At 43.3% G+C, this 14,228-nt stretch overlaps 1 protein-coding gene across 1 annotated transcript in view; it reads right to left on the bottom strand.

The window, feature by feature from the left end:
* Positions 1-559: 559 nt before the first annotated feature.
* Positions 560-14,228, bottom strand: part of LOC139383359 (PARK2 co-regulated) — a 245,887-nt gene continuing 232,218 nt past the window's right edge. The window contains exon 5 of the mRNA XM_071127870.1: positions 560-1,037. Within this exon, the coding sequence (XP_070983971.1) occupies positions 877-1,037 (161 nt within the window). The 3' untranslated portion in view covers positions 560-876. The remainder of the gene's footprint in view (positions 1,038-14,228) is intronic.

Below are 14,228 nucleotides of genomic sequence, written 5' to 3' on the forward strand. Positions count from 1 at the left end.
AGGCATTTCACCAACATGTTTGGGCACGCTCCAGCATGGGAAGGAGGGCGGAGATTTTCCAGCAGCTGTCGTAGCAGGGGTCCGTCTGCCTTCCGTTCTACACAATAACACTATTATTAGAAGTATTACTATTTTTATTGTTATTACATTCATAAACCGTTACTATGATATATGGCAGGGGTATTCAAATCTTACCGTACAAAGTCCGGACTACCCCTGGTTTTCTGTTCTACCTGATAATTAATTGCACCCACCTGGGGGACAAAAAGCTGTGGAACTGGTTTCGAGGTTCGGATTTGAATTCCAGGGATATATTGTAAGATTATTTTGTAATAATTGGGTCCAGCTGCATATTATTTCAGCAGCTGTTATGTAAAGGTATTTTTGAGTTGTGCCCAAAGGGTCAAATGTACATGTACATAGAGGTACTCTCATTCACAGGAACAAACAAAAACCAGTAGCTGGAACTAGTAGAAAAGAGTAGGTCGTTTAGTGTCTAGTCTACACCAACGAGAAACCCATTCAAATACAGCAACATGTAGGAAGATGCATCTGACAATATTGCTTTTTAATGAGAATTCATTTGAGCGAGTGTTCTTTTGTTCTGCTTTCGTACCTGAACCCCCGTTCACAAGTGAAGTGACAAAGAAACGGACAAAAGAAGCGTATGACAGTTGTAGAAATATACGGTGCACATTCCCAAATGACACAGACAGGTGAAAAAATAATAATGACTTGCGGTTTAGTCATTTAATGGGTCAAAAAAAGGTAGCGTAGAGAGAGGTTGGCTCAAGTTAGGATGAGTTGGGGAGGGGGAAGAAAGGGTTGGGGGGGGTGAGTTAGTGATGCTGGGTCTTCGCGGCGGTGTCCATCCAGCTAGTTGAGCATGCAGGACTCGTAGGTGGGCACCATGTATTTGATGTTGATGAAGGCGTCCTCACCCCCGTAGCGCTCAAACACCTCCAAGGTCTCCTGGATCAGGTCTCCGATGTTCTCCCTCTTCTGCTGGCTGTAGTCGATGCCGTCTCCCGAGTTGACTGTGGAGATAGAGAGGGAGGCGAGGTGTTAGGTCATTGTCTGAGATCTATGCATGTACACACACACACACACACACACACACTCACACACACACTCACACAGAGATACAGTAGGTGTTATGGGCTGAGAGGGGAGAAACAGTGAGCATTGTTGTCACGGCAGCAGGACTCCCTCTAAGAGAGTGACACAGAAATACATTTCACCAGGCCACGCTAAATCTGATGCCGAAGCTAATGAGATGTTTCAAACACAATGCTGCCCACTGAATTCAATTTGCATTTCTTTCCACCTATCTCTCACACACACACACACACACACACACACACACACACACACACACACACACACACACACACACACACACACACACACTCTCTTCTCTCTCCTGCGCTGGCTCTCTAGCACAAATGTAACACCATCACCGAAAGCATGATGAACCTGTAGCGTACAGCAATGTAAAGCACATGTGCGTGATGTTTTCGCATACCAATTGTCCTTTGTTAAAGGTTATTTATCTATCGTGGTTTTGTTCCAAACTGGGCATGCTCAGTGACCTGAGGCATAGTGGTGTTCCCAAGGCAGCCGAGCGTGTGTGTGTGTGTGTGTGTGTGAATATAAGGTGAGCCCGCATTGCCTGTATGTCTGTTTATCTCTCTCTCTCTGTCTCTGTCAGATTCAACTGGGAGTCAGCAGAGGAGCGACAGCACTACCACAATCTCTCACCCTCCTTGTATATATGTAAGGCCCATTGTGGTCCAGTGACAAGGAGGCCATAGAGCACAGCCATAAAACTGTCCCTGAGGAAGATGTGTGTGTGTGTGTGTTGTGTTGTGTGGCCGGGGTAGACAGGGGATAGAGAATATAAAACACACGCAGCCCACTGACACAAAAAAACAGGGACTAGCTACAGTACATTACACTGGAGCCTGACTGCTATTACTGCAAATGGTAGAGCTACACACACACACACACACACACACACACACACACACACACACACACACACACACACACACACACACACACACACACACCTTGCTGTCTACCAGAAAAGAGCGGAAACTTGTTGTCAAAAAAACCTTCCTGAAGTGTCCTTCCACCCCCAGATGCTCCCATCCCTCCCGCCCCCTCCCCTCCCCCCAAAACAGCCTCTGATTGATACTGTAACTTTATCAGGCCACTGCAAACTGCCAATCTCCTGCTGCCGCATGAGACACTGAGCAGAGCTTTTCTAAGGGAGTTCAATCAGGAAGGACTGAAACCCACACAGACAGATACAATCAGCCTCTGGTGGTTGGTTGTAGGCAAATGATGTGGTACAAGGATTCACGAACGTTTTACGTTTTACTTGCCAAAAAGACATTTGGAGAGTTGTTCTTTAACACGCAAGTATGCACTCACAAAGGCCAACACACAGTCTCACACACACACACGCACACACACACACACACACACACACACACACACACACACACACACACACACACACACACACACACACACACACACACACACACACACACACACACACACACACACACACACACACACACACACACACACTGTGCAGGTATCCCTCCCTTTGTCGTGGCAGAAGGGAGAGTTTCAGTATTTGATGTAGACAGGAGTGATTTGTGATTCAGAACATATAGAAATATCATGGGAACACATTGACCTCACACCAGACACTGAAAGAGATAGGCACTCCACCTGAGAGTGAGAGAGAGAACGAAAACAAGAAAGAGAGAGAGAGAGGAAGCCTGCCTGCCTGTTCTTCCTGTTTCAAGTGGGACCCCTCGTGCCCCTCGCTCACAAGCCCAATTAGGACTGAAGAGAAGCTCTGAAAAGCCTTCTCTCTCTCCCTCTCTCCCCCTTTTCTTTCTCCTCAATCTTTCTGTTCTCACCTCTCTGCTAGCTGCTCGTTAAAACCCAAATAGGGCTAGTCACATAAAAAGAAGCCTGACAAGCAATAACTGTTTGGCCAACGTAGAACTCTGTAGCCTGATAGGCTGATAGGACTCTGTGTTCTGTGTGTTTCTCTAAAGGTTTGGGCTCATTCCTCATCTCTCTTTCTCCCCTCTTTTTATAAACTTTTAGTTTGCTACATTTTTAATACATGATGCAGTAAGTAGGCTGCCTGTGGTATAGGTTGTGGATGGTGCCAAAGGGAGAATACAGTATAGTATAGCCTAAAACCCTTTTAATTAACCTTCAGAGGCTAGAGTAGCGGTTTCCCAGTCTAGCTAGGAAAAATTGCTTCGCTGCCATTCTATCCAAGTCCACGCATTCAGCTTTGCAAAGACGATGGAACAAAATGACTAAGGAGGAAGCGTCTCCTGCCAAAGTCCGGAGACGCTTGTGCAACTGATTGATGGCCAATAGTACTGGACAAGGTTATAGCCTACTAGAGGCAACAGATGTAAAGGCAGAATACGGAGCCATAATATCCCTCCTTGTTCTCTCTGTGTGTGTGTGTGTGTGTGTGTGTGTGTGTGTGTGTGTGTGTGTGTGTGTGTGTGTGTGTGTGTGTGTGTGTGTGTGTGTGTGTGTGTGTGTGTGTGGGTGTCTGTGTGTGTGTGTGTGAAACTGTGTGTGTGTCAGAGGCCTAACGGCCTAGCCGGTCTTTCGCACTTTATAAAGTAATTCTAAAGGCTCAAGCTGGGCCGGAGGGCCATAAAAGCTTAATAGGATGCAAAACTGGAAAATGGGAGCAAAGCACTGTAGTAAAATCTGTCCCCAAAGCCCATGAGACCGGTAAAGGAAGTGTATGGATGAACAACCGATAGAATGTGTGTGTGTGTATGCGTTTGTGTGCGTGCATCCGTGCATGCATGCAGGGTTGGAGAGTAACGGATTACATGTGAGGGATCAGAACAACAAAAAACAGTGACTGTAATCCATTACGTTACCAGCAAAAATATTGTAATCAGATTACAGATACTTTTGAGAAACTAGATGATTACTTTGATGGATTACTTTTAAAACGACCTTTGACACTTCTCTGTCTTCTCAATGACATTCAAATCAGCATTGAAAAAAAGGCACAAGTTTAAGTTTGTTCCATCTGAGCGAGTCGGACCACAAGTCAGAGACCACTATGATGACACACCAAATGTGTTTGATGGATCGCGGGAAAAGAGCAGGAATGGGCTTTTGTAAGCTACAGTCCAGGCTATGTCTTCCAATGGTACGACTGCTGTCGGCATCCAAAGATTATCCAACTTGAATAAACACTTGGAGGTAAGGATGACAGCGGTGGTGTAGTCTACGGCAATACGGATATCACTTATTAATGATATCTATATTGCGCATTGATGTGAATCACACTACTGCTCTCATTGAGCTATTTGCACCTTACGGATTGTGGTTGTTGTGGATGGCTGTTCACAAATCTAAATGTATATTTGAAACCAATAATGGTTTAATTCAAGAATTTTAAGCTGCCTATCAATCATTGTCTTTGAAACCAGTGAAAAGCCAGTGAAAAATGCACTCTTGCAACAGCTGCAGATCCCAGCCTATGGAATAGAAGTGGGCCTTCTATTGCTAAATCTAATTCGTGCTGGTAAAAAATACAATTCCATAGGCCTAATGGACACATGCTCAAAGGAGCACACTTTTGATAGACTTTTGTGGACTTACAGTGCCTTGCGAAAGTATTCGGCCCCCTTGAACTTTGCGACCTTTTGCCACATTTCAGGCTTCAAACATAAAGATATAAAACTGTATTTTCTTGTGAAGAATCAACAACAAGTGGGACACAATCATGAAGTGGAACGACATTTATTGGATATTTCAAACTTTTTTAACAAATCAAAAACTGAAAAATTGGGCGTGCAAAATTATTCAGCCCCTTTACTTTCAGTGCAGCAAACTCTCTCCAGAAGTTCAGTGAGGATCTCTGAATGATCCAATGTTGACCTAAATGACTAATGATGATAAATACAATCCACCTGTGTGTAATCAAGTCTCCGTATAAATGCACCTGCACTGTGATAGTCTCAGAGGTCCGTCAAAAGCGCAGAGAGCATCATGAAGAACAAGGAACACACCAGGCAGGTCCGAGATACTGTTGTGAAGAAGTTTAAAGCCGGATTTGGATACAAAAAGATTTCCCAAGCTTTAAACATCCCAAGGAGCACTGTGCAAGCGATAATATTGGAATGGAAGGAGTATCAGAACACTGCAAATCTACCAAGACCTGGCCGTCCCTCTAAACTTTCAGCTCATACAAGGAGAAGACATGCAGCCAAGAAGCCCATGATCACTCTGGATGAACTGCAGAGATCTACAGCTGAGGTGGGAGACTCTGTCCATAGGACAACAATCAGCCGTATATTGCACAAATCTGGCCTTTATGGAAGAGTGGCAAGAAGAAAGCCATTTCTTAAAGATATCCATAAAAAGTGTCGTTTAAAGTTTGCCACAAGCCATTTAGGAGACACACCAAACATGTGGAAGAAGGTGCTCTGGTCAGATGAAACCAAAATTGAACTTTTTGGCAACAATGCAAAACGTTATGTTTGGCGTATAAGCAACACAGCTCATCACCCTGAACACACCATCCCCACTGTCAAACATGGTGGTGGCAGCATCATGGTTTGGGCCTGCTTTTCTTCAGCAGGGACAGGGAAGATGGTTAAAATTGATGGGAAGATGGATGGAGCCAAATACATGACCATTCTGGAAGAAAACCTGATGGAGTCTGCAAAAGACCTGAGACTGGGACGAAGATTTGTCTTCCAACAAGACAATGATCCAGAACATAAAGCAAAATCTACAATGGAATGGTTCAAAAATAAACATATCCAGGTGTTAGAATGGACAAGTCAAAGTCCAGACCTGATTCCAATCGAGAATCTGTGGAAAGAACTGAAAACTGCTGTTCACAAATGCTCTCCATCCAACCTCACTGAGCTCGAGCTGTTTTGCAAGGAGGAATGGGAAAAAAATTCAGTCTCTCGATGTGCAAAACTGATAGAGACATACCCCAAGCGACTTCCAGCTGTAATCGCAGCAAAAGGTGGCGCTACAAAGTATTAACTTAAGGGGGCTGAATAATTTTTGCACGCCCAATTTTCAGTTTTTGATTTGTTAAAAAAGTTTGAAATATCCAATAAATGTCGTTCCACTTCATGATTGTGTCCCACTTGTTGTTGATTCTTCACAAAAAAATACAGTTTTATATCTTTATGTTTGAAGCCTGAAATGTGGCAAAAGGTCGCAAAGTTCAAGGGGGCCGAATACTTTCGCAAGGCACTGTATATAGTACCAGTCAACCTGAAAGGCCGCTCAGCAAGGAAGAAGCCACTGCTCCAAAACCGCCATAAAAAGGCCAGACTACAATTTGCAACTGCAAATTATGTGGATATATATTGAAGCAACATCTCAAGACATTAAAGCTTGGTCGCAAATGGGTCTTCCAAATGGACAATGATCCCAAGCATACCTCCAAAGTTGTGTCAAAATTGCTTAAGGACAACAAAGTCAAGGTATTGGAGTGGCCGTCACAAGGCCCTGACCTCAATCCTTTAGAAAATGTGTGGGCAGAACTGAAAAAGCGTGTGCGAGCAAGGAGGCCTACAAACCTGACTCAGTTTATCACAGTGCAATCCGTTTTGTCACCAAAGCCCCATATACTACCCACCATTGCGACCTGTACGCTCTCGTTGGCTGGCCCTCGCTTCATACTCGTCACCTAACCCACTGGCTCCATGTCATCTACAAGACCCTGCTAGGTAAAGTCCCCCCTTATCTCAGCTCGCTGGTCACCATAGCATCTCCCACCAGTAGCACACGCTCCAGCAGGTATATCTCTCTAGTCACCCCCAAAACCAATTCTTTCTTTGGCCGCCTCTCCTTCCAGTTCTCTGCTGCCAATGACTGGAACGAAGTACAAAAATCTCTGAAACTGGAAACACTTATCTCCCTCACTAGCTTTAAGCACCAGCTGTCAGAGCAGCTCACAGATTACTGCACCTGTACATAGCCCACCTATAATTTAGCCCAAACAACTACCTCTTTCCCTACTGTATTTATTTTATTTATATATTTATTTTGCTCCTTTGCACCCCATTATTTTTATTTCTACTTTGCACATTCTTCCACTGCAAATCTACCATTCCAGTGTTTTACTTGCTATATTGTATTTACTTTGCCACCATGGCCTTTTTTTGCCTTTACCTCCCTTATCTCACCTCATTTGCTCACATCGTATATAGACTTGTTTATACTGTATTATTGACTGTATGTTTGTTTTACTCCATGTGTAACTCTGTGTTGTTGTATGTGTCGAACTGCTTTGCTTTATCGTGGCCAGGTCGCAATTGTAAATGAGAACTTGTTCTCAACTTGCCTACCTGGTTAAATAAAGGTGAAATAAATAAAATAAAATAAAAGTTACACCAGCTCTGTCAGGAGGAATGGGCCAAAATTCAGCCAACTTATTGTGCGAAGCTTGTGGAAGGCCACCCAAGTTGACCCAAGTTAAACAATTTAAAGGCAATGCTACCTAATACTTATTGAGAGTATGTAAACTTCTGACCCACTGGGAATGTGATAAAATAAATAAAATCTGAAATAAATCATTCTCTCTACTATTATTCTGACATTTCACATTCTTAAAATAAAGTGGTGATCCTAACAGACCTAAGACAGGGAATTTTTACTAGGATTAAAATTGAGTTTAAATGTATTTGGCTAAGGTGTATGTAAACCTCCGTCTTCAACTGTACATACTGAGATCATGTGACAAATCATGTGACACTTAGATTGCACACAGGTGGACTTTATTTAACATAATTACGTGACTTCTGAAGGTAATTGGTTGCACCAGCTCTTATTTAGGGGCTTCATAGCAAAGGGGTGAATACTGTACAGTACATACAGTATGTGTCACATTCTGACCTTAGTTCTTTTGTTATGTCTTTGTTTTAGTATGGTCAGGGCGTGAGTTGGTGGGTTGTCTAGGTTAGTTTTTCTATAATTTGCTATTTCTGTGTTTGGCCTGGTATGGTTCTCAAACAGAGGCAGCTGTCAATCGTTGTCCCTGATTGAGAACCATATTTAGGGAGCCTGTTTTCTATTGTGTTTCGTGGGTGATTGTTTTCTGTTGTGTGTCTGCACCAGCCAGAACTGTTTTCGGTCGTTTCTCTTTGGTATTTTTTGTTATTTCCGTGTTCATTTTAATAAATATGGACACATACCACGCTGCGCATTGGTCCTCCTCTTCTCCTTCATACGACAACCATTACAATATGCACGCAACATGTTTCCAAATAAAAATACATTTAAATTACAGGTTGTAATGAAACAAAATAGGAAAAACGCCAAAGGGGGTGAATACTTTTGCAAGGCACCGTAAATAGCACTTTTTCGTAGTGCTCGGTGACTGCCATTCCATGAGCACAGCATTTATTTTTCAACTCGAATCAATGAGCCCAATTAGTCCTCCGTGACAAGAAAATCAATCAACAGAGTAGGGCTGGCCTATAAATCCTTAGTTTTGGGGTTATGCTCAGGTAATACAATTTGGCTGATCTATACTTCCATATTTCTTGAAGATCAAGGGGTATAACATTTATTGGAATGACTGGAATCCTGATAGACTTTGGTTTTAAATGTAAAGACATAATTTAATCGTATTATTATACAGTGCCTTGCGAAAGTATTCGGCCCCCTTGAACTTTGCGACCTTTTGCCACATTTCAGGCTTCAAACATAAAGATATAAAACTGTATTTTTTTGTGAAGAATCAACAACAAGTGGGACACAATCATGAAGTGGAACGACATTTATTGGATATTTCAAACTTTTTTAACAAATCAAAAACTGAAAAATTGGGCGTGCAAAATTATTCAGCCCCCTTAAGTTAATACTTTGCAGCGCCACCTTTTGCTGCGATTACAGCTGTAAGTCGCTTGGAGTATGTCTCTATCAGTTTTGCACATCGAGACACTGAATTTTTTTCCCATTCCTCCTTGCAAAACAGCTTGAGCTCAGTGAGGTTGGATGGAGAGCATTTGTGAACAGCAGTTTTCAGTTCTTTCCACAGATTCTCGATTGGATTCAGGTCTGGACTTTGACTTGGCCATTCTAACACCTGGATATGTTTATTTTTGAACCATTCCATTGTAGATTTTGCTTTATGTTTTGGATCATTGTCTTGTTGGAAGACAAATCTCTGTCCCAGTCTCAGGTCTTTTGCAGACTCCATCAGGTTTTCTTCCAGAATGGTCCTGTATTTGGCTCCATCCATCTTCCCATCAATTTGAACCATCTTCCCTGTCCCTGCTGAAGAAAAGCAGGCCCAAACCATGATGCTGCCACCACCATGTTTGACAGTGGGGATGGTGTGTTCAGCTGTGTTGCTTTTACGCCAAACATAACGTTTTGCATTGTTGCCAAAAAGTTCAATTTTGGTTTCATCTGACCAGAGCACCTTCTTCCACATGTTTGGTGTGTCTCCCAGGTGGCTTGTGGCAAACTTTAAACAACACTTTGTATGGATATCTTTAAGAAATGGCTTTCTTCTTGCCACTCTTCCATAAAGGCCAGATTTGTGCAATATACGACTGATTGTTGTCCTATGGACAGAGTCTCCCACCTCAGCTGTAGATCTCTGCAGTTCATCCAGAGTGATCATGGGCCTCTTGGCTGCATCTCTGATCAGTCTTCTCCTTGTATGAGCTGAAAGTTTAGAGGGACGGCCAGGTCTTGGTAGATTTGCAGTGGTCTGATACTCCTTCCATTTCAATATTATCGCTTGCACAGTGCTCCTTGGGATGTTTAAAGCTTGGGAAATATTTTTGTATCCAAATCCGGCTTTAAACTTCTTCACAACAGTATCTCGGACCTGCCTGGTGTGTTCCTTGTTCTTCATGATGCTCTCTGCGCTTTTGACGGACCTCTGAGACTATCACAGTGCAGGTGCATTTATACGGAGACTTGATTACACACAGGTGGATTGTATTTATCATCATTAGTCATTTAGGTCAACATTGGATCATTCAGAGATCCTCACTGAACTTCTGGAGAGAGTTTGCTGCACTGAAAGTAAAGGGGCTGAATAATTTTGCACGCCCAATTTATCAGTTTTTGATTTGTTAAAAAAGTTTGAAATATCCAATAAATGTTGTTCCACTTCATGATTGTGTCCCACTTGTTGTTGATTCTTCACATAAAAATACAGTTTTATATCTTTATGTTTGAAGCCTGAAATGTGGCAAAAGGTCGCAAAGTTCAAGGGGGCCGAATACTTTCGCAAGGCACTGTATGTAGTAGAAAGTGATGGGCTAGAAGAAGCCTACATAACCAACCCATAAAGTAAAATTTTACATTAATAGGGCCAGCTATGTAAACTTTAACATTGATTTAGCCTTTAATAGATGTCGTTCAATTGGTTACATACATTGTGTCTTCTTCCAATGCCTCTCAAGGGGAAAATAATCTAAAAGTAACTGAATGTAATCAGACTACGTTACTGAGTTTGGGCAATCCAAAAGTTACGTTAGTGATTACAATTTTGGACAGGTAACTAGTAACTGTAACGGATGCATGTGTGTGCTAGTGTGCGCAAGAGCATTTCTGACACTGATCAGAGCCAGACGGCTCTGCAAATTACCAAGAGGGAAAGTCCAATGCTTTGGCCCATGTTAGCAACAATTTACATATTCTCCAACAACCATATGCACTCAGCAACACACTCGGAGAAAATGTTCTATATTCATGTTGTAGGCCTATATCTCTGACTCTTGAACTCGTAATTGTATTTTCTTTAACGCCGCCCACCATACAGGCTCTCCCCACCTACCAGCTAACCCAAATCTTTTATAGCAGCACAAAAACAGAAAAAGAAACATACAGGCATTTGAGCAATACCATTACATAAAAAGCCAGACTTATCCCTGTAAAAGAGAAAGGCTGAAGAGAAGAACATGCAGTGTGATCTACTCGAGTGGGGCCTGTGCTGTGTGCATATAGTGTTCAGCACTAAAGCAGAGGAGGGTGAGGAGAGAGTACTATATTGTTGTGGCGTAGTTTGCGAGGTGGACTCTCTCTCTCTCTCTGCAGCTGTGGCATGTGTGTGGAGGCTAGTAGGGGGCTGAAGGGCCAGAGGCCAGGCCCAGAGAGGGACTCTCTATTAGTGGAGACATTTTCCAGCTGACATGGAGGAGGGGGTGGTGGCAGCCTGAGTGACACAATGGGGAGCGGGGGAGGCTGTCCCCTGGCACAGACACAAGGGATCCTGGGTAATAAGACAAGGCTACGGCGCAACAACTGAGGTTCATGTATATTTCAGCCATGGTCCACTTATATGTTACGTCCCAAATGGCACCCTATTCCCTTTATGGTGCACTATATTTAACCAGGCCCCATAGGGCTCTGGTCGAAAGAAGTGCACAACAGTGCACTATAAATGGAATAGGGTGCCATTTGGGACGCAGACCCGTCACAAAGGTGTTTGGAGGCATGCAGCATCAAAGGGGGGCGAAGGAGGAATTTGAAATGATTCTCAATATTTAAAGAGGTAAAAAGAGTGTGTTTAGCGACGGGCGGGGGGGTGGTGGGGTGTTAAAGCTCTTTGTGCAAATGTCCTTCAGGAAAACTTTTACTTTCTCCCCCTCTCTAGGCAGACAAAAAATCTTTAAAAACAATACCTATATATAAGAAAAGAAAGGAAGAAAAGAAAAGGAAAGCGGGAGTTGGCTTGGCAGTGCTTTGAGGGAGATGGGCGGGCGATACGGAGTGCCATGGCAACTCCCACACAGCCTGCGTCCCGATTGGCACCCTTTTCCTTTTATAGTGCACTACTTATGACCAAGGCCCACAGACAGGGCTCTGGTCATAAGTAGTGCACTATAGAAGGAATGGGGTGCCATTTGGTATGCATCCACAATCTGGGGGGATTTCAAGGGGAGTGTCATTTGACAAATCAGCTCGATGGTAAAAAGAGGTGGAGAGAAAATGTGTCCTTCTGTTTCTGTCCTTCATGTCAAATCCCTGGGATTGGGCGCACAGGAGTTTGGTGGCACCTTAATTGGGGAGGACGGGCTCGTGGTAATAGCTGGAGCGGAATGTATCAAATACATCAAACACATGGTTTCCAGGTGTTTGATGCCATTCCATTTGCGCCGTTCCAGCCATTACTATGAGCCGTTCTCCCCTCAGCAGCCTCCTGTGATTGAGTGGTTCTTAGCAGACAGGGACTAGGTGAGGAGGTGAAGAGGTGGGAAGATGTGGTGGCTGTGAGGCTAGCTCTCTCCACCTCTCTCCCCTCTCTTCCCCAGCCAGATCGCTCAAGATTGACTTCGAAATTGTCCTGGAAATTCCTTCAAAATCAGCCACTAGGGGCAACGGTGAAAGCTATTACCATCAAGTAGGCTTGGGTTTTGCTGTGGCTTTATGGATGGGGGTGGCAGATAAGTGTAATCCCATGACTATGGATCCAAAATGTAAGTATTCAATCGCAGTGATAAACATGTGTTTGTAATTTTTTTTATTTTAACCCTATCTGATACCTTAACCCTTAAAATATTCATTCAGAATGAATGCCTAAACTTAATGTTGTAACCATATCCAGAAACTTGAATCCTTCATTTAACCATTCGGATTGTAATCCCATGACTCTGGATTCGAAAGTCGCATGTTCAATCCCAGTGGTATTCACTGGATGATTTTTTAATATTTATTTTTAAATGGACGTTGGAACCTAAATTATTTTCCAATTGTTTTGTTCTGAACAGAACCACTATTTTTTTTTGTTCTGGTCCACTTTTCCGAGCAGCAAAATACAATTCTGAACCGGTTCAAAAAAAAAAAAAGGTACTGGTTTATATTGCTCCTTTCTGTTCCTTTTTTAACCTGTGAAATCAATACTTTTTCACATTTAGCTCATTAAATTAATACACCAATCAGAGCGGATAGAGCAGGCAAGCTAGTTGTTTACATGCGTGATGGACAGATAATTGTAGCCTATGGTGCAAGACGGGACTACAGTATGGATCACTTTCGACCCCGGTTCTGTTCCTTGAAAATGTTTGTTATTTTCCGTTTTTTGGTTCTGTTCCAACCCCTGGTTTTAACCTTATCCCAAGCCTTAACTTAGCCATTTGGGAAACTTAATGTTTTAACCCAAAAACTTTAACCCTTAACTTAAAGGCCAAGTACAGTCAAAATTCAGTTTTCCTCACTGTATCACAGTGCTAGCTGTGCCACCAGAGACTGTAGGTTCGCACCCAGGCTCTGTCGCAGCCGGCAGCGCCTGGGAGGTCCGTGGGGCGACGCCCAATTGGCCTAGCATCGTCCAGGTTAGGGAGGGTTTAGCCGGTAGGGATATCCTTGTCTCATCGCGCACTAGCGACTCCTGTGGCGGGCCGGGCGCAGTGCACGCTTACCAGGTCGCCAGGTGCACAGTGTTTCCTCCGACACATTGGTGCCCCTGGCTTCCGGGTTGGATACGTGGTGTGTTAAGAAGCAGTGCGGCTTGGTTGGGTTGTGGTAGACACCATTTTTTTTACCCTATCCAAAACCTTAAAGGAGAAGTTTACCCAAAATACAGAAATTCCGCAGCAGAGTTTGCCCTCTCCCCCTGTAGTGCTGTACTGAAACAGCTGCAAAAACGGGTCACGTGACTCGTGACGTTTGCTGGACGCATGCCTCGCTCTGCTCCGCTGCCAGTGAATTCATGATTAAGAAATCCGTGAAATCCGTGAAATGTGACAAACAAAAACCCACAAATTCTGACAAACTCCAAGCATTGATTATGCAAGAATGGGCTGCCATCAGTCAGGATGTGGCCCAGAAGTTAATTGACAGCATGCCAGGGCAGATTGCAGAGGTCTTGAAAAAGAAGGGTAAACACTGCAAATATTGACTCTTTACATCAACTTCATGTAATTGTCAATAAAAGCCTTTGACACTTATGAAATGCTTGTAATTATACTTCAGTATTCCATAGTAACATCTGACAAACATATCTAAAGACACTGAAGCAGCAAACTTTGTGAGAATCAATATTTGTGACATTCTCAAAACTTTTGGCCACGTATGTAACTGTATGTAAACTTCCGACTTCAACTGTAGAAATAGGCAGGGATAGAAATTAAACTAGCCCGCTAGCCTGTGGCTTGTACTTTTCAGACCGGGCTAGTAGAAAATGTGCCAAACTAGCCTACCAGGGAAATGTTCTC

Source organism: Oncorhynchus clarkii, chromosome 25, assembly GCF_045791955.1.
Source record: "Oncorhynchus clarkii lewisi isolate Uvic-CL-2024 chromosome 25, UVic_Ocla_1.0, whole genome shotgun sequence".
In the NCBI taxonomy this organism is placed as follows: domain Eukaryota; kingdom Metazoa; phylum Chordata; class Actinopteri; order Salmoniformes; family Salmonidae; genus Oncorhynchus; species Oncorhynchus clarkii.